The sequence below is a fragment of the Tursiops truncatus genome, chromosome 5, assembly GCF_011762595.2.
Source record: "Tursiops truncatus isolate mTurTru1 chromosome 5, mTurTru1.mat.Y, whole genome shotgun sequence".
Taxonomy (NCBI): Eukaryota; Metazoa; Chordata; class Mammalia; order Artiodactyla; family Delphinidae; genus Tursiops; species Tursiops truncatus.
Window position 1 is genome coordinate 106,259,350 of NC_047038.1, and position 21,980 is coordinate 106,281,329.

At 38.1% G+C, this 21,980-nt stretch overlaps 1 protein-coding gene across 15 annotated transcripts in view; it reads right to left on the bottom strand.

Annotated features, from left to right (window-relative positions):
* The window catches only part of ARFIP1 (ARF interacting protein 1), a 134,755-nt gene that overhangs the window by 42,441 nt on the left and 70,334 nt on the right, over window positions 1–21,980 (bottom strand). For 13 of the 15 annotated variants that reach the window (XR_012332131.1, XR_012332132.1, XR_012332128.1 and 10 more), the window contains 3 exons: window positions 21,399–21,494; window positions 19,757–19,869; window positions 2,850–3,071 (listed from right to left, as the gene is read on the bottom strand). Coding sequence is in view for 10 of the 15 variants with exons in the window: in XM_033857267.2 (XP_033713158.1) it covers window positions 2,850–3,071; window positions 19,757–19,869; window positions 21,399–21,494 (431 nt within the window). In the remaining 5 variants the exon portion in view is untranslated. The remainder of the gene's footprint in view (window positions 1–2,849; window positions 3,072–19,756; window positions 19,870–21,398; window positions 21,495–21,980) is intronic. The other 2 variants (XM_033857266.2, XM_073805489.1) reach the window with 1 other exon arrangement.

The following is a 21,980-nucleotide window of genomic DNA, read 5'->3' on the forward strand; positions in this document are numbered from 1 at the left end:
CATAAAAGAAGTAATATCATGTCTTCTTAGCAAAACAGGATGGTCCAGATTCTTTAAAAAAATGTGGCTTGTTGGAGTTGCTCCTGTTGAACAACTAACTAAATGAAAATACCTGAGATAGTTTGTGCATCAACTTGGTTGGGTCACAGTGTCCAAATATTTGGTCAAACATTATTCTGATGTTTCTGTGAGGGTGTTTCCGAATGAGACTTATATTTTAATTGGTGTACTGTCAGTAAAGCAGACTGCTCTCCATAACGTGAGCGGGTGTCATGCAATCAGCTGAAGACCTTACTAGAACAACGACTGACCTCCCCTGGACAAGAAAGAATTCTGCTAGCAGACTGCCTTTGGACTTGTACTGCTACTTTTTCCTGGGTCTCCAGCCTGCCAGCCTACCCTACAGATTTTGGATGTAGCAGCCTTGCCAATCATGTGAACCAATTTCTTAAAATAAATCTCTATATAGCTATGTATCCTGTTGATTCTGTTTCTCTGGAGAATCTTGACTAACACAATACCGTATTTCCTTTTGTCCTTAAAAATACATTATTATTCAATGACTCTTTAAGAAAATTCACATAGGATATCATCATTGGAATACTTATAGCCCGCAATTTCACTGATATTATCCAATTTTGCCATCATTGGTAAGAGTCAATACTGCTATCTCTTTGCAGTCATCTTCTGATTTGTGTAATAATTGTGAAATGTATTAATCTGGTATTGTAGTCTCTTTCCATTATGTGCAAAAATGAAAAATTCCAAAATTCTTAATTGTGTTGCATGAACATTAAAAAAAAAACAAACAACTACATAAACAGTTTCTCCAGGTTTCTTTTTGGCAATGCAAACAAACAAAAAGTATTTATCTCACTATTGTATCATTCTTCTAGGCAATGCTGTCATTCTTTAGTTTTCTTATTGTCTTAGTCATTTTTAACATGGTAGGAAAACACTGATGAGTAATAACGAAATAATTCCTAAGATGGTGAAACAGCAAAATGTTTTAAGATATAGGAAAATAGGATCATTAAGATCCCATATCGTGTCTGATTTCCAATGGACCCATATGGTAGTTGCAAGATAACAAGTTTTATTCTATTAAAACCATAAGTAAATTTTCTCATTGGAAGACCTCCAAGAAAGAATAAAGTCATGAAATACCAATCCTTACAAAGAGTTAAAAATGCTCAAATAAAAAACTCAAAAATTCAAACTGGGTCCAATGGACTTGAATACTGAGGATTACCCTCTCAGTTCTGTTTAAAAAAAAAAGGACTTCACATCTGTAAAAGAAAGATAATAAAAGTACTACTAGCTAAGACTGAGCATTAGATGAGCTAATACACATATAAAACACTGTATCTGGTGTATAGTAAGTCCCCAATCTCTGTTAACTATTATAATTAATAGGTTCTACTGAATATAGCATCAGTGATAACATTACTGCAGCACTTCCCCAGACCCTATACTCTGGCTACCTCTCTCCATACTGTGGGGATTTTTCTCTGGGTCACAGACCATCTAAAGATTCCATTTAAAGAGACAGCAAGAGATCATGGAAAGGGACTTCCCTTGTGATCCAGTGGTTAAGAATCTGTCTTGCAATGCAGAGGACACTGGTTCAATCCCTGGTTGGGGAACTAAGATCCCACATGCCACAGGGCAACTGGGCCTGCACGCCACAACTAGAGAGCCCATGCACCACAACTACTGAGCCCACTTGCTCTGGAGCCTGCGCACCTCAACAAAGAGCCTGTGCGCTGTGTGCTGCAACTAAGACCCGACGCAGCCAAAAAATAAATACTTTAAAAAATGCTATTAATTCTTATTTTAAAAAAAAAGAGATCATGGAGAAACAAAAAGGCCTGGATATAAATTCCAATTCTATCTTTTATTTGTTTTGTGAGTTTATAAAAACTACGTAAACTCTCTTGGCCTCAACTTCCTCATCTATAAACAGGGGATAACATTTCTTGCAGCGTTAGATAAATTACATGATATAATGGTTATAAAGCACCTAGCCCATTATATTGGAATTGTGGATACTCAATAATTGCAGCTGTTATGATAACTCAGCTTCCTAAATATTAGTTTCATTCTTCTTTTTGACTGTCTAATGACTCAGTTAGAATTGAATCTCAATGTTTTTCTCAACATTGTCATCTGTAGCCAAACTTTCTTTGTCCAAGATACTAGATATTATCAAATGATTTAATGCTCTAAATTATCTAACTGTGCAAGTTAGAAGTCTGTAGGCAAGGAATTTCTGTACCTTTTGGCTCCACGTGAGGAAAAAAAAGACATAAAAGGAGTCACTTAAGATATTATTAGAAATTGTTAATAATGCTTTGCTGAATACTTATATAGATATATACAGAAAAGTAATTTCATTCTAAAATTCACAATTTTACACTAATGATTTCAGTAAAAGTGTATCACAAATCCAGTCAAGCAAGCTACTCTTTGCTTAGGACATTCAGAGACTACGCAGGAGATTTTCAATAGGTGCCTGAATTTACTTTCTACCCACACCCAGCTATATACATAGCTATGATTCTTTCTAGGCTCTAGCAGGCTGAGTACTCTTTTTCCTTTCCTCTACCAAGTTCCCTTGCCCTGAAACCTCCAGATGACATCTTCTTTAGGGTACAACTGGACCACTATGTTGATAGAAGTCAGCTGGGCCTTCTTGAAAATTATATGAAATATCTTAAAGAACACCACAAGATTACAATTTTATTAAGAATTCAGCAAATCAGAAATGTAACAACGTACCTCTTAGTATACTCCTATTGCCATTTTCATCCCCCTCACCCCCCAATAGTTATTTCAAATCATCTTACATGGAGTTCTAGTGACTTCAAACTCAGGTCAGCAAATGCATCTCCGAGTTGCCTTTGGGTATGCACCATCTGGAAAAGCTGGGTTGACAATGTCTGAGCCAGTTTTAGAATATTTTCATATTTTTTCTTGTTATCTCTTAATATATCAATCTGAGCTTCAAGTTCAAGGTCCACAGTTCTTGATCCACGGCCCAGCTTCTCAGAGATAATCTGTCGAGTGCACTAGAAGTGGAAAGATATACTTTGTTTAGGAAGAAAAAAAGAACAAAAGAAAAAAACAGTAATACAGCAATCCAAAGTGCAAATGCTGGAGCATATGGCATGCACCATTTTTGGCTTCAAACAAGCTAGCCTAACAAACGGAAAACTGTCAGCCCCCTTAGAGGTTCATCAGGACTCAGAAAGTAAATTTTTTTTTTTTTTTTTGCGGTACGCGGGCCTCTCACTGTCGCGGCCCCTCCCGTTGCGGAGCACACGCTCCACACGCCCAGGTCCAGCGGCCATGGCCCACGGGCCCAGCCGCTCTGTGGCACGTGGGATACTCCCGGACCGGGGCATGAACCCGTGTCCCCTGCATCGGCAGGCGGACTCTCAACCACTGCGCCACCAGGGAAGCCCCAGAAAGTAAATTTATCAGACATGTTTTTTAACTATTACTTATTAGAGGAAGTTTTAAGACGTATCTAGCTAGTGTATATACTGCCAGATGAGCTCTCTCACATAATCATATTTCAAGTTTTGTGCACTTTGGTAGATTACTGAAAACAACTGAGATACTTGGCATTGATTTAAGAACAATACTCGACTATTAATATAGGAATAATAAGAATACCAAAATTCTACTCTCCTATTGGTTTCAAATGTTTTTTTTCCTTCAATTTTCCCCTTAAATAGCTGTGTATATGTGTGTGAGTAGGAAGAATGAGGGGAAGAAAGGAAGGAGAAAGAAGAAAGAGGAGGTAGGGAGGGAGGGAAGGGGGGAGGAACAGAGAAAGAGAAAGAGGTAGAGATTACAGATTCCTGAATTCTTCTACTTTTGCCCAGATAAAATTAAATTATGTTATTCTACTCTATGTTATTCTATCTCTGTCCCAGAAATAATGATATAGGAATTTACAATTTTTTAAAGTACCTAACTTTAGAGCACATGAAAATAAGTTTTCTAGTAATTTTTGCTAGAAATAAAAAATTACAAGCAAATTCACTACTCAACAATACATTTTTAGAGTAACAATGTAGGGCATTAATATAATCCTTATCATTTAAATCTAAAAAAATATTCTGAAAAGCAGTAAATAAGTTTTGCAATTTTGAAAATTTGCAAAATTTGTTCTTTTATCATGTCTCTCAAAGTTTTGGTCACAGAATTAGTATTTGTTGTAAAAGTTAAAATAATGAATGAAATAAAAATGAAATTCCCCTTCCGTCCTTTAATTTGACTAAATAGTAGAAAAGTATTAATAGTTTGATGGGTAGTAGAGACTCTGCTTTAAACCTATATAATCACATATATAATATTCTTAAAGTAAACATGAGCCCATGCTATGCTATACATAATATCCTGAGCATTTCTTTTCTGAGAACGAATATCTTGAGACTTTTCCTTGTCAATACACATAAATTTATATTTAGCTACTCATATTTTTCTATTTTAAAATTGAAATGAATTCGCTGACACATTCTCTCTTATCATCAACTAAGGATTTTTATGAATAAACATTTTTTATAAAGGAGTTCTTTTTTTAAAAAGCAGAGAGAGGAGGAACCAAGACGGCGGAGTAGAAGGACGTGCTCTCACTCTCTCTTGTGAGAACACCAGAATCACAACTAGCTGCTGGACAACCATTGACAGGAAGACACTGGAACTCACCAAAAAAGATACCCCACACCCAAAGATAAAGGAGAAGCCACAATGAGACGGTAGGAGGGGCGCAATCACAGTAAAATCAAACCCCATAACTAGTGGGTGGGTGACTGACAGACTAGCAAACACTTATACCACAGAAGTCCACCCACTGGAGTGAAGGTTCTGAGCCCCACATCAGGCTTCCCAACCTGGGGGTCTGGCAACGGGAGGAAGAATTCCTAGAGAATCAGACTTTGAAGGCTAGTGGGAATTGATTGCAGGACTTTGACAGGACTGGGGGAAACAGAGACTACACACTTGGAGGGCACACAAAAAGTAGTGTGCGCATTGGGAACCAGAGGAAGGAGCAGTGACCCCAGGGGAGACTGAACCAGACCTACCTGCTAGTGTTGGAGGGTCTCCTGCAGAGGTGGGGGGTGGCTCTGTTTCACCAGGGGGACAAGGACACTGGCAGCAGAAGTTCTGGGAAGTACTCCTTGGCATGAGCCCTGCCAGAGCCGGTCATTAGCCCCACCAAAGAGCCCAGGTAGGCTCCAGTGTTGGGTTGCCTCAGGCCAAACAACCAACAGGGAGGGAACCCAGCCCCACCCATCAACAGTCAACTGGATTAAAGTTTTACACAGCTCTGCCCACCAGAGCAACAGTCAGCTCTACCCCACCACCAGTCCCTCCCATCAAGCCTCTTAGATAGCCTCATATACCAGAAGTAAGAAGAACTACAATCCTGCAGCCTGTGGAACAAAAACAACATTCACAGAAAGACAGACAAGATGAAAAGGCAGAGGGCTATATACCAGATGAAGGAACAAGATAAAACCCCAGAAAAAAAACTAAATGAAGTGGAGATAGGCAACCTTCCAGAAAAAGAATTCAGAATAATGATAGTGAAGATGATCCAGGACCTCGGAAAAAGAATGGAGGCAAAGATCAAGAAGATGAAAGAAATGTTTAACAAAGACCTAGAAGAATTAAAGAACAAACAAACAGAGATGAACAATACAATAAATGAAATGAAAACTACACTAGAAGGAATCAATAGCAGAATAACTGAGGCAGAAGAATGGATAAGTGACCTGGAAGACAGAATGGTGGAATTCACTGCTGCAGAACAGAATAAAGAAAAAAGAATGAAAAGAAATGAAGACAGCCTAAGAGACCTCTGAGACAACATTAAACACAAGAACATTTGCAATATAGGTGTCCAAGAAGGAGAAGAGAGAGAGAAAGGACCAGAGAAAATATTTGAAGAGATTATAGTCAAAAACTTCCCTAACATGGGAAAGGAAATAGCCACCCAAGTCCAGGAAGTGCAGCGAGTCCCATACAGGATAAACCCAAGGAGAAACATGCTGAGACACATAGTAATCAAATTGGCAAAAATTAAAGACAAAGAAAAATTATTGAAAGAAGCAAGGGAAAAACGAAAATAACATACAAGGGAACTCCCATAAGGTTAAGAGCTGATTTCTCAGCATAAACTCCACAAGCCAGAAGAGAGTGACATGATATACTTAAAGTGATGAAAAGAAGAACCTACAACCAAGATTACTCTACCCAGCAAGGATCTCATTCAGATTCAATGGAGAAATCAAAAGCTTTACAGACAAGCAAAAGCTAAGAGAATTCAGCACCACCAAACCAGCTCTACAAGCAATGGTAAAGGAACTTCTCTAAGTGGGAAACACAAGAGAAGGAAAGGACCTACAAAAACAAACCCAAAACAATTAAGAAAATGGTCATAGGAACATACATATTGATAATTACCTTAAACGTGAATGGATTAAATGCTCCAACCAAAAGAATGAATGGATACGTTCTTCACTGAATGGATACAAAAACAAGATCCATATATATGCTGTCTACAAGAGACCCACTTCAGACCTAGGGACACATACAGACTGAAAGTGAGGGGATGGAAAAAGATATTCCATGCAAATGGAAATCAAAACAAAGCTGGAGTAGCTATATTCATATCAGATAAAATAGACTTTAATAAAAAGTATGTTACAAGAGACAAGGAAGGACACTACATAATAATCAAGGAACCAATCCAAGAAGAAGATATAACAATTATAAATATATATGCCCCCAACACAGGAGCACCTCAATACATAAGGCAACTGCTAACAGGTATAAAGGAGGAAATTGACAGTAACACAATAATAGTGGGGGACTTTAACACCTCACTTACAACAATGGACAGATCATCCAAAATGAAAATAAATAAGGAAACAGAAGCTTTAAATGACACAACAGACCAGATAGATTTAATTGATATTTATAGGACATTCCATCCCAAAACAGCAGATTACACTTTCTTTTCAAGTGCACATGGAACATTCTCCAGGATAGATCACATCTTGGGTCACAAATCAAGCCTCAGTAAATTTAAGAAAACTGAAATCATGTCATGCATCATTTCTGACCACAACGCTATGAGATTAGAAATGAATTACAGGGAAAAAAACGTAAAAAACACAAACACATGGAGGCTAAACAATACATTATTAAATAAGCAAGAGATCACTGAAGAAATCAAAGAGGAAATCAAAAAATACCTAGAGACAAATGACAATGAAAACACGACAATCCAAAACCTACGGGATGCAGCAAAAGCAGTTCTAAGAGGGAAGTTTATAGCTATACAAGCTTATCTCAAGAAACAAGAAAAATCTCAAGTAAACAATCTAACCTTATACCTAAAGGAACTAGAGAAAGAAGAACAAACAAAACCCAAAGTTAGTAGAAGGAAAGAAATCATAAATATCTGCGCAGAAATAAATGAAATAAAAACAAAGAAAACAATAGCAAAGATGAATAAAACTAAAAGCTGGTTCTTTGAGAAGATAAACAAAATTGATAAACCATCAAGAAAAAGAGGGAGAGGATTCAAATCAATAAAATTAGAAATCAAAAAGGAGAAGTTACAACAGACACCACAGAAATACAAAGCATCCTAAGAGACTACTCCAAGCAACTCTATGCCAACAAAATGGACAACCTGGAAGAAATGGACAAATTCTTGGAAAGGTATAGCCTTCCAAAGACTGAACCAGGAGGAAATAGAAAATATGAACAGACCAAACACAAGTAATGAAATTAAAACTGTGATGAAAAATCTTCCAACAAACAAAAGTCCAGGACCAGATGGCTTCACAGGTGAATTCTATCAAACATTTGGAGAAGAGCTAACACCTATCCTTCTGAAACTCTTGCAAAAAACTGCAGAGGAAGGAACACTCCCAAACTCATTCTATGAGGCCACCATCACCCTGACACCAAAATCAGACAAAGATACAAAACAGAAAGGAAAATTACAGACCAGTATCACTCATGAATATAGATGAAAAAATCCTCAACAAAATATTAGCAAACAGAATTAAACACCACATTAAAAAGATCGGACGCTGGGATTCCCTGGTGGCGCAGTGGTTGAGAGTCCACCTGCTGATGCAGGGAACACGGGTTCGTGCCCCAGTCCGGGAAGATCCCACATGCCGCGGAGCGGCTGGGCCCGTGAGCCATGGCCGCTGAGCCTGCTCGTCTGGAGCCTGTGTTCCACAATGGGAGAGGCCACAACAGTGAGAGTCCCGTGTAGGCAAAAAAAACAAACAAACATCAGACACCATGTTAAAGTGAGATTTATCCCAGGGATGCAAGGATTCTTCAATATATGCAAATCAATCAATGTGATACACTACATTAACAAATTGAAGAATAAAAACCATATGATCATCTCAATAGATGCAGAAAAAGCTGTTGACAAAATTCAGCACCCATTTATGATAAAAACTCTCCAGAAAGTGGGCATAGAGGGAACCTACCTCAACATAATAAAGGCCATATACGACAAACCCACAGCAAACATCATTCTCAATGGTGAAAAACTGAAAGCATTTCCTCTAAGATTAGGAATAAGACAAGGATGTCCACTCTCACCACTATTATTCAACATAGTTTTGGAAGTCCTAGCAACAGCAATCAGAGAAGAAAAAGAAATAAAATGAATCCAAATGGGAAAGAAGTAAAACTGTCATTGTGTACAGACGACATTATATTATACACAGAGAACCCTAAAAATGGCACCAGAAAACTACTAGAGCTAATCAATGAATTTGGTAAAGTTGCAGGATACAAAATGCACAGAAATCTCTTGCATTCCTATACATTAATGATGAAAGATCTGAAAGAGAAATTATGGAAACACTCCCATTTGGCACTGCAACAAAAAGAATAAAATAGGAGAGGGGGAAGATGGCGGAAGAGTAAGACACGGCGATCACCTTCCTCCCCACAGATACATCAGAAATACATCTACATGTGGAACAACTCCTACAGAACACCTACAGAACACTGGCAGAAGACCTCACACCTACCAAAAGGCAAGAAACTCCCCACGTACCTGGGTAGGGCAAAAGAAAAAAGAATAAACAGAGACAAAAGAATAGGGACAGGACCCGCACAAGTGGGAGGGAGCTGTGAAGGAGGAAAGGTTTCCACACACTAGGAGCCCCTTCGTGGGCGGAGACTGCGGGTGGCGGAGGAGGGGAAGCTTCAGAGCTGCGAAGGAGAGCACAGCCACAGGCGTGCAGAGGGCAAGGCGGAGAGATTCCCACACAGAGGATCGGCACCGACCGGCACTCACCAGACCGAGAGGCTTGTCTGTTCACCCGCCAGGTAGGGCGGGGCTGGGAGCTGAGGCTCGGGCTTTGGTCATATCCCAGGGAGAAGACTGGCGACGTGAACACAGCCTGAAGGGGCTAGTGCACCACGGCTAGCCCAGAGGGAATCCGGGAAAAAGTCTGGACCTGCCGAAAAGGCAAGAGACTTTTTCTTCCCTCTTTGTTTCCTGGTGCGCAAGGAGAGGGGATTAAGAGCACTGCTTAAAGGACCTCCAGAGATGGGAGCAAGCCGTGGCTAACATTGCGGACCCCAGAGACGGGCATGAGACGCTAAGGCTGCTGCCGCCGCCACCAAGCAGCCTCTGTGCGAGCACAGGTCACTCTCAACACCTCCCTTCCAGGGAGCCTCTGCAGCCCGCCACTGCCAGGATCCCGGGATCCAGGGACAACTTCCCCGGGAGAACGCACGGCACGCCTCAGGCTGGTGCAATGTCACGCTGGCCTCTGCCACCGCAGGCTCGCCCTGCACTCTGTGCCCCTCCCTCCCCCTGGCCTGAGTGAGCCAGAGTCCCCGAATCAGCGGCTCCTTTAATCCTGTCCTGTCTGAGCGGAGAACAGACGCCCTCCTGTGACCTACAAGCAGAGGCGGGACCAAATCCAAAGCTGAGCCCTGGGAGCTGTGAGAACAAAGAAGAGAAAGGGAAGTCTCTCCCAGCAGCCTCAGGAGCAGCAGATTAAATCTCCACAATCAATTTGATGTACCCTGCATCTGTGTAATACATGAATAGACAAGGAATCATCCCAAATTGTGGAGGTGGACTTCGAGAGCAAGATTTATTATTTTTTCCCCTTTTCCTCTTTTTGTGAGTGTGTACGTGTATGCTTCTGTGTGAGATTTTGTCTCTATAGCTTTGCTTTCACCATTTGTCCTAGGGTTTTACCCATCCAGTTGTTTAAAAAATTTTTTTCTTAATAATTATTTTTTATTTTAATAACTTTATTTTATTTTATTTCTCTTCCTTCCTTCCTTCCTTTCTTTCTTTCTTTCTTTCTCCTCCCTCCTTCCTTCCTTCCTCCCTCGCTCCCTCCCTCCCTTCCTATCTTTCTTTCTACTTTTTCTCCCTTTTATTCTGAGCTGTGTGGATGAAAGGCTCTTGGTGCTGCAACCAGGAGTCAGTGCTGTGCCTCTGAGGTGGCAGAGCCAACTTCAGGACACTGGTCCGCAAGAGACTTCCCAGCTCGACGTAATATCAAACGGCGAAAATCTCCCAGAGATCTCCATCTCAACACCAACACCCAGTTTCACTCAATGACAAGCAAGCTACAGTGCTGGACACCCTATGCTAAACAACTAGCAAGACAGGAACACAACCCCACCCATTAGCAGAGAGGCTGCCTAAAATCATAAAAAGTCCACAGACACCCCAAAACACACCACCAGACGTGGACCTGCCCACCAGAGAGACAAGATCCAGCCTCATCCAGCAGAACACAGGCACTAGTCCCCTCCACCAGGAAGTCTACACAACCCACTGAACTAACTTCAGCCACTGAGGACAGACACCAAAAACAAAGGGAACTACAAACCTGCAACCTGCAAAAAGGAGACCCCAAACACAGTAAGATAAGCAAAATGAGAAGAAAGAAAAACACACAGCAGATGAAGGAGCAAGATAAAAACCCACTAGACCTAACAAATGAGGAAGAAATAGGCAGTCTACCTGAAAAAGAATTCAGAACAATGATAGTAAAGATGATCCAAAATCTTGGAAATAGAATAGAGAAAATGCAAGAAACATTTAACAAGGAACTAGAAGAACTAAAGAGGAAACAAGCAACGATGAACAGCAGAAAAAATGAAATAAAAAATACTCTAGAAGGGATCAATAGCAGAATAACTGAGCCAGAATAACGGATAAGTGACCAGGAAGATAAAATAGTGGAAATAACTACTGCAGAGCAGAATAAAGACAAAAGAATGAAAAGAACTGAGGACAGTCTCAGAGACCTCTGGGACCACATTAAACGCACCAACATTCGAATTATACAGATCCCAGAAGAATAAGAGAAAAAGAATGAGACTGAGAAAATATTTGAAGAGATTATAGTTGAAAACTTCCCTAATATGGGAAAGGAAATAATCAAGTCCAGGAAGCACAGAGAGTCCCATACAGGATAAATCCAAGGAGAAACACACCAAGACACATATTAATCAAACTGTCAAAAATTAAATACAAAGAAAACATATTAAAAGCAGCAAGGAAAAAACAACAAATAACACACAAGGGAATCCCCATAAGGTTAACAGCTGATCTTTCAGCAGAAACTGCAAGCCAGAAGGGACTGGCAGGAAATATTTAAAGTGATGAAGGAGAAAAACCTGCAACCAAGATTACTCTACCCAGCAAGGATCTCATTCAGATTTGATGGAGAAATTAAAAGCTTTAGAGACAAGCAAAAGCTGAGAGAGTTCAGCACCACCAAGCCAACTTTACAGCAAATGCTAAAGGATCTCCTCTAGGCAAGAAACACAAGAGAAGGAAAAGACCTACAATAACGAACCCAAAACAATTAAGAAAATGGGAATAGGAACATACATATCGATAATTACCTTAAATGTAAATGGATTAAATGCTCCGACCAAAAGACACAGACTGGCTGAATGGATACAAAAATAAGACCCATATATATGCTGTCTACAAGGGACCCACTTCAGACCTAGGGACACATACAGACTGAAAGTGAGGGGATGGAAAAAGTTATTCCATGCAAATGGAAATCATAAGAAAGCTGGAGTAGCAATTTTCGTTATCAGACAAAATAGACTTTAAAATACAGACTATTACAAGAGACAAAGTGGGACACTACATAATGATCAAGGGATCAATCCAAGAAGAAGATATAACAATTGTAAATATTTATGCACCCAACTTAGGAGCACCTCAATACATAAGGCAAATACTAACAGCCATAAAAGGAGAAATCGACAGCAACACATAAAGAGTAGGTGACGTTAACACCCCACTTTCACCAATGGACAGATCATCCAAAATGAAAATAAATAAGGAAACACAAGCTTTAAATGATACATTAAACAAGATGGAATTAACTGATATTTATAGGACATTCCAATCAAAAACAACAGAATACACATTTCTCTCAAGTGCTCATGGAACATTCTCCAGGATAGATCATATTTTGTGTCTCAAATCAAGCCTTCATAAATTTAAGAAAATTGAAATTGTATCACGTATCTTTTCGGACCACAACACTATGAGACTAGATATCAATTACAGGAAAAGATCTGTAAAAAATACAAGCACATGGAGGCTAAACAATACACTACTTAATAACAAAGTGATCACTGAAGAAATGAAAGAGGAAATCAAAAAATACTTAGAAACAAATGACAATGGAGACACGACGACCCAAAACCTATGGGATGCAGCAAAAGCAGTTCCAAGAGGGAAGTTTATAGCAATACAATCATAGCTTAAGAAACAGGAAACATCTCAAATAAACAACCTAACCTTGCATCTAAAGCAATTAGAGAAAGAAGAACAAAAAAACCCCAAAGTTAGCAGAAGGAAGGAAATCATGAATATCAGATCAGAAATAAATGAAAAAGAAAAGAAGGAAATGATAGCAAAGATCAATAAACCTAAAAGCTGGTTCTTTGAGAAGATAAACAAAACTGATAAACCATTAGCCAGACTCATCAAGAAGAAAAGGGAGAAGACTCAAATCAATAGGATTAGAAATGAAAAAGCAGAACTGCCACTGCAGAAATACAAAAGATCATGAGAGATTACTACAAGCAACTCTATGTCAATAAAATGGACAACCTGGAAGAAATGGACAAATTCTTAGAAATGCACAACATGCCAAGACTCAATCAAGAAGAAATAGAAAATATGAACAGACCAATCACTAGCACTGAAATTGAAACTGTGATTAAAAATCTTCCAACAAACAAAAGCCCAGGACCAGATGGCTTCACAGGCAAGTTCTAGCAAACATTTAGAGAAGAGCTAACACCTATCCTTCTCAAACTCTTCCAAAATATAGCAGAGGGAGGAACACTCCCAAACTCATTCTACGAGGCCACCGTCACCCTGATGCGAAAACCAGACAAAGATGTCACAAAGAAAGAAAACTACAGGCCAATATCACTGATGAACATAGATGCAAAAATCCTGAACAAAATACTAGCAAACAGAATCCAATAGCACATTAAAAGGATCATACACCATGATCAAGTGGGGTTTATTCCAGGAATACAAGGATTCTTCAATATATGCAAATCAATCAACGTGATACACCATATTAACAAACTGAAGGAGAGAAACCATATGATCATCTCAATAGACGCAGAGAAAGTTTTCGACAAAATTCAACACCCATTTATGATAAAAACCCTGCAGAAAGTAGGCATAGAGGGAACTTTCCCCAACATAATAAAGGCCGTATATGACAAACCCACAGTCAACATTGTCCTCAATTGTGAAAAACTGAAACCATTTCCATTAAGATCAGGAACAAGACAAGGTTGCCCACACTCACCACTCTTATTCAACATAGTTTTGCAAGTTGTAGCCACAGCAATCAGAGAAGACAAAGAAATAAAAGGAATGCAAATTGGAAAAGAAGCAAAGCTGTCACTGTTTGCAGATGACATGATACTATACATAGAGAATCCTAAAGATGCTACCAGAAAACTACTAGAGCTAATCAATGAATTTGGTAAAGTAGCAGGATACAAAATTAATGCACATAAATCTCTGGCATTCCTACATATTAATAATGAAAAATCTGAAAATGAAATTAAGAAAACACTCCCATTTACCACTGCAACAAAAAGAATAAAATATCTAGGAATAAACCTACGTAAGGAGACAAACGACCTGTATGGAGAAAATTATAAGACACTGATGATAGAAATTAAAGATGATACAAATAGATGGAGAGATATACCATGTTCTTGGATTGCAAGAATCAACACTGTGAAAATGACTCTACTACCCAAAGCAATCTACAGATTTAATGCAATCTCTATCAAAATACCACTGGCATTTTTCACAGAAGTAGAACAAAAAATTTCACAATTTGTATGGAAACACAAAAGACCCCGAACAGCCAAAGCAATCTTGAGAATGAAAAATGGAGCTGGAGGAATCAGGCTCCCTGACTTCAGACTATACTACAAAGCTACAGTAATCAAGACAGTATGGTACTGGCACAAAAACAGAAATACAGATCAATGGAAGAGGATAGAAAGCCCAGAGATAAACCCACGCACACATGGTCACCTTATTTTTGATAAAGGAGGCAAGAATATACAGTGGAGAAAAGACAGCCTCTTCAGTAAGTGGTGCTGGGAAAACTGGACAGGTACATGTAAAAGTATGAGATTAGAACATTCCCTAACACCATACACAAAAATAAGCTCAAAATGCATTAAAGACCTAAATGTAAGGCCAGAAACTATCAAACTCTTAGAGGAAAACATAGGCAGAACACTCTGACATAAATCACAGCAAGATTCTTTTTGGCCCACCTCCTAGAGGAATGGAAATAAAAACAAAAATAAACAAATGGGATCCAATGAAACTTCAAAGCTTTTGCACAGCAAAGGAAACCATAAACAAGACCAAAAGACAACCCTCAGAATGGGAGAAAATATTTGCAAATGAAGCAACTGACAAAGGATTAATCTCCAAAATTTACAAGCAGCTCATGCAGCTCAATATCAAAAAAACAAACAACCCAATCCAAAAATGGGCAGAAGATGTAAACAAACATTTCTCCAAAGAAGACATACAGATTGTCAACAAACACATGAAAGGATGCTCAACATCACTAATCATTAGAGAAATGAAAATCAAAACTACAATGCGGTATCACCTCACACCAGTCAGAATAGCCATCATCAAAAAATCTGCAAACAATAAATGCTGGAGAGGGTGTGGAGAAAAGGGAACCCTCTTGCACTGCTGGTGGGACTGTAAGTTGATACCGCCACTATGCAGAACAGTATGGAGGTTCCTTAAGAAACTCAAAATAAAACTACCATATGACCCAGCAATCCCACTACTGGGCATATACCCTGAGAAAAACATAATTCAAAAAGAGTCATGTACCACAATGTTCATTGCAGCTCTATTTACAATAGCCAGAACACAGAAGCAACCTAAGTGTCCATCAACAGATGAATGGATAAAGAAGATGTGGCACATATATACAATGGAATATTACTCAGCCATAAAAAGAAAGGAAATGAGTTATTTGTAGTGCGGTGGACGGACCTAGAGTCTGTCATACAGAGTGAAGTAAGTCAGAAAGAGAAAAACAAATACCATATGCTAACACATATATACGGAATCTAAAAAAAAAATGGTTCTGAAGAACCTAGGGGCAGGACAGGAATAAAGACGCAGACGTAGAAAATGGACTTGAGGACATGGGGAGGGGTAAGCGTAAGCTGGGAAGAAGTGAGAGAGCTGCACTGACATATATACACTACCAAATGTAAGACAGATAGCGAGTGGGAAGCAGCCGCATAGCACAGAGAGATGACCTCGTTGCTTTGTGACCACCTAGAGGGGTGGGAGGGAGACACAAGAGGGAGGGGATATGGGGATATATGTACATGTATCGCTGATTCACTTATTATACAGCAGAAACTAACACAACAATGTAAAGCAATTATACTCCAATAAAGATGTTTAAAAAAAAAAGAAAAAAACGAATTCATTTTGAAAATAATAGGACAAATGGAACAAAATTAAAGGGGCAGGAAGAAGCAAAAGTAAATTATTGGTCTACATAGATCTCCTACTTGGGGGAAGATAATATAATGATAAACAGTGTATAAAATACTGTAAATCACCACCATATAGGTCATGAATTTACAAGATAGTCACTGGGTACTACTAGTATTTAAATAGCACCAGAGCTTTTGTATAATGCAAAAAAAAAAAAAAAAAGGAATAAAACAATTTAAGTACAAGGAAAAGAATAATTTCATGGCAGCAACTGATAGATATTACATTAAAAGAGTTATTAAGAGTGAAGGATAGGGAAAAAGGGAGCATAAAAGGAAACACTAGAAATTGAACAGGGGAGACAGATCAAGAAGTAAATAAAGAAGGTAATATGATAAGAAAAATGGGAATGAAAGTTTTAAAGATGCTTTAAGACAACAAATATTAACTTGATAAAGGTATGAATACTGGTGGCACATTCTTAAAACATTTTTAAGAAACATTTAATGTTTAGAAAAGATGCCAAACAGGTCTGAATGCTGAAACTGAGATTATTCTTAAAAAAATAAGATGGACTTCTAAAAGGACCCTATTTTACACTAGGAAAATACAAAAAAAAACAAAAATGATAAACCAGAGTTCATTATTCACAACTGTTCTTGCAGATGAGAATAAATAAGAAAATAAATAAATTTTGTATTCAAAGTATGTGAATAAAATCAGGTAGATTAAAATAATATTTAAGGGACTTCCCCTGGTGGTGCAGTCGTTAAGAATCTTCCTGCCAATACAGGGGACATGGGTTCGAGCCCTGGTCCAGGAAGATCCCACATGCTGCAGAGCAACTAAGTCCATGCTCCATAACTACTGAGCCTGCACTCTAGAGCCCGCGAGCCACAACTGCTGAAACCCGCGTGCCACAACTACTGAAGCCCGCGCACCTAGAGCCTGTGGCTCCACAACAAGAGAAGCCACCACAATGAGAAGCCCGTGCATGCTCACAAAGTGTAGCCCCTGCTCACTGCAACTAGAAAAAGCCTGCACGCAGCCATGAAGACCCAACACAGCTATAAATGAGTAAATAAATTAATAATAATAATATTTAAGAAGATAGGTTCAAGGCCTAAACTTAAAATCACTCCTATTACATATTTGGTTTTAATCACCAGACTGCTCTTGGAGCCAAAATTAACAACCAGTAAAGGAGGTACTAATATTCTCTTTTAGGAAAAGCCTTAAAGTGTTTGCTAGAGAACAGAAACAGGCAGAAGAAATTAAAGTTAGAAATCATGTAGGAACTGAAGTCCAAGAAAGAAAGGATCAAAGCCATAGCCAGAATCAAGGTCCTCAAGAGTATGATGGATAACAAGCAAAGTCCTAATTCACCCAAATCAGAATCAATACTTGAAGGATTATCCAAATGACAACGAATGTCCTATATCAGCTCACAATTTGGACCAAAAAGGTCAAAAAGCCACAAGAATAGAGCGTCATATGTCAGTCCAGACACACTGGGCTACAAACTTCATAAAATCATGTAAGCTAGGACTTTCTCTCTTTTGACTTAGACTGAGATATCCAAACTTTTCTAATGAAAAAAAGTTTCAGCTAAAAATAAAGTGATCACTCTGAAGAGAATAACTCTTTCACATAGTACTATGCTATGTGTACACATTATGAAGACTGGTCATTTTTATTAACAGAAAGTCTGAATGTGGTATGTTAATATAGAGATAACTGGAATCTTAATGATTCAACTCAGATTATTGAAGAGGTAAAAGACAGAAGAAAAGGAATACATGATAAACACACACATATAGGAAAAAAAAAAGATAAAGAACAAGGAAAACACAAATTAAATGACATAAGAGAGGAAGGCTAAAATGAGAAAAATTTAATTTGGTAATCTGTAAAATTACTAGGATTTAGTTCAGAAATAAGGCCTGTATTCTTTAGGCTCCAAATGTGTGGATAGAGAATGCCAATGGTTAGAGTCAAATTTCAGGAATAAATGAACAAAGGAATGGCTGAACAGAATTTAATAAATAAATGAATGGAGCTCAGTCTGGTATGAAAGATAAACAAGTGGAATGAAAGGGAGCATGAAGGGGAATTCCAAGCAGTAGGAAAATACAGCCCTGTGAACAAAGTAGTAGAGGTGTGAGAAAGCACAGCTTGTTTAGGAAATATCTGGATAATCTGGTATGGATCACTGGATCCCTGGGTGAAGAGAAGAGCAGCAGGAGATGAAGTTGGAAAGGTAGATGGGGTCAGATCCATGCTGTTCTAAAGACAATGGGGATCGAGTGAAGGATTTTAAGCAAGAATGAACCATGTCAGGCAGAGCAGAATATGTAGGCTAAGAGAATTTGTCAAGAAGCTACTACAGTAATGCGAGAGAGTAATCATATGGCTGTGAAGGGTGAGATGGAGACGAGGGGATAAAGTCAAAGAATATTAAAGAGGCAGAATCCATTTAATAATTAACTAGATACGTGGAATCAGCGAGAAGATGAAGTAGACATTTGAATATTTGGTTGAACTGTTGTGATATGAGGGAATACAAAGGGAAAAACAATACATAGAATGAGAGAAACCATGTCCTTGAGAACAAAAGGGGCAATGAGTAATTAGAATGTCCTGAGTGGGAACAGTTTCGCAGGCATCCCCTGATGCCTTTTTGACGGCTACCACTGGCATTTCTCAGTTCTACACTGACATGAACTAAATACTTCTTTGGAAAGATTCAGGTAGCAGTTTCAGGGCACTTTTACCATCTTAAGAATACCTGTACTTTTGTAGAAAACTGCAGATCATACTTTAAAAATACTAACTGAAAGAATGAATTCGCTTTTGTATTACTCTTTAGAAGACACATAAGAGACTCCGTATAAAAATACAGACAATTCCTGACTTACAAACCACTAGGCCCACTACCAATTCACAAATACAGCCAGTGTTAAGGCTAATGCTCTAACTTGAACTGTTAGGGCTTTCACCCACTTAACTATTCTATGAATTCTACCATCTTGTCCCTGTTAAGATTTGAAGGTACTAAGTGGATTTGGGGCTTATCTATTTGTAATACATCAAATATAGTATAGATTAAATAATTTGCTTATTTGTTTTATGAGAATATAAAAAAAAATAACCAACAATTACTCTTAAACAATACAACTAACAACAATAAACTTCTGAAATCCAACTCATTTGCTGTGTGTACAGTTAGTGCTTAGTTATTACAATAAATCAGAGAATTCCAAACTTTGGAAAACTAATATACCTCTTTTGACATTCAGCTGCTATAAAGTATCAAAACCCTGCAGATTGTGACAAACATATCTAGAGCAGCTCTGTATACAGCTAAATGTGCTCCCTCCCAGGCACTGTATTTCTTCTTCAACTATGTTATCTGTCAATTAGTAAGAACTTTAGTAGCTTTTTTTTAAACGCTTGCTACTGACTTTTTAAAATACATTTATGCCAAGATCAATAAGACAAAATACTTCATTTTCTAATTGTATATTTATGTTTAAATAGCATTATTCTCTCCTATATATTCATATAATTGCAAAATAATAATTTGAATAACATACAAATGAAAATTCTTAGAGCCAGATAGGGTAGAAACATTTAAAAAAAAAAATTACAAACCTTGTAGGTATTTAGACTCCATTTTCTAACAAGTTCTAACTTTTCCATTGCAGGATTTTTAGTTTCATCTGCTAGAATAACTGGTCCACTTTTTGTCTGCGTTCTCTGGCTGCCTATAAGATCAGAACAAAAGATAAAAATGCAAACCAGATAAAGATAAGTAGAAAGAAAACAAAACACTGATGCTGTTCAAATTAAACTACTTATGCGTTTAAAGAAATAAAAAAGTTCCCACAAGGTGAAGGACTAGAACTTCCTGGAATCATTTTGAGGATAATTTCCTAACACTTAAAAAAAAATATTTCTGAGGTTTGTCCATCTTCTTAAAAACAAATCTTGCAACCGGCCTTCTTCTCTAAATACGTTGCTGTTTACTTCAAGAAAAATAAAATTTCCACAATTAATCTTATAACCTAATGATTCTAAAAAAAACTGTCAGTGAAAATCTGAAAGGCCACGCACTCTTCACAGTGATCTCCTTTCACTATACTACATAGAAGAGAGCAACAATAGAATGTTACTGTAATTTTGGAGGATTTAAAAACACTATAAAGTCATTAAAAATATCTTACCACTAGTATAAGAGGCTGTGTTATAACAAGACCTACACTGTACTTCGTTTTTTCTCAAGAGAACCCCCCACTTCCCAAAAAAGCCATAATTAATACAGGCAGTATAAAGCCCTGATAATGCATTGCTCCAACAATCAAGAAATTATGACATAAAAGCAACTCTACAACTATATAGTTCCTAATAGTAAAATATTTTTCGTAGAAGAAAATTTTTTTTTTTTTTTGCGTTATGCGGGCCTCTCACTGTTGTGGCCTCTCCCGTTGCAGAGCACAGGCTCCGGACGCACAGGCTTAGCAGCCATGGCTCACGGGCCCAGCCGCTCCACGGCATGTGGGATCTTCCCAGACCGGGTCACGAACCCGTGTCCCCTGCATCAGCAGGCGGCCTCTCAACCACTGCGCCACCAGGGAAGCCCAGAAGAAAATATTTAATAAACATGTGTGATGCTAATGACTTGGGATAGAAACTTCATAATAATTTTAAAATAACAATGAGAAGAAGACAAGAGAAAATGTTTTATAAAATGGCTGTAAAAGGTTACAGTCAGCAAAAATCTCTTTTCTCACTCCTCTAGCCAGCCCAGCCTTTACCACAATCTAAGAAAGAGAACAGCATACAAAATCAAACACATTTAAGAATTTACAAAATTCTCACAGAAACAAAATATTAACATTTCATGTAAAAAGAAATACAAAGTTTATTTTTTCCCTGTTTTTATAGCCCAGCAATATTAAAGTGCAGAGCAGTTTAGGATCAAATAAGTAAACCAACATTTTCCAGAGCGAAGAGAGGATGATTTAAAATGAATCAATTTTACAGTGTTTTTTAATCGTAAGGTAAATTAAATTTCGGGTTTGAAATAGAGCCTAATAAACTTTGAAAAGCCAGAAAGATAAGCTATGGCTAGAAAGATTATTTTCCTTATTGTTAAAAAAAAAAAAAAAACAGCCACCAAAACAGCCAGAATAACACACACCTAAGAATATAAAGCAAGTGATAAGAAACTGAGTGAATTAGTTTAGTTTCAGCAGTAGCAAGAAGGGCTTTATCCAATCAGTGCAGTGAATACCTGCAGGAACAATTAAATCACTTCCTTGTTGAGCCAGTCGACTAGCTGCCACCCTGCTAGGAGACATAACAGATGGCAGTGGTGGTGCTGGGGAACCTGAAAAGGGCAGACATTTCACTGTGAAAATCCTTTTCTTCCTCCACATACTTACATTTTGAATATAGGTGTACTGACATTTTCTTTAAGATATTCAAAAACTAGGATTAAAAGCTAGAATTAATATACTTGTTTTCTTGCAGAAATGGACTAATAATAAATGGATGCTACCAGACTGAGTTCTTAGTTTCCAAATCAATTAAAAGAATGTGATTAGAGTCCCACAGCTGAATGATTTAAAGCTTAAGTAAATATTTTATCACTTGCTACTCTAACATAGGGAGGAAAGCTCTTCAAGTAGAAATCCAAAGGCACGTAACACTGTATCAAATTTAAAATTAAAATTCATAGAAATGTGAATGAATCACAGCCTTCACAGAAACTGTAGCCAACATTTTCATATCATATATCAAATATCACATAGTGTAGGTCACTGCTACTCACAGTATGGATGCAAGGGGTCTCCATCAATTATGTCACCTGGGA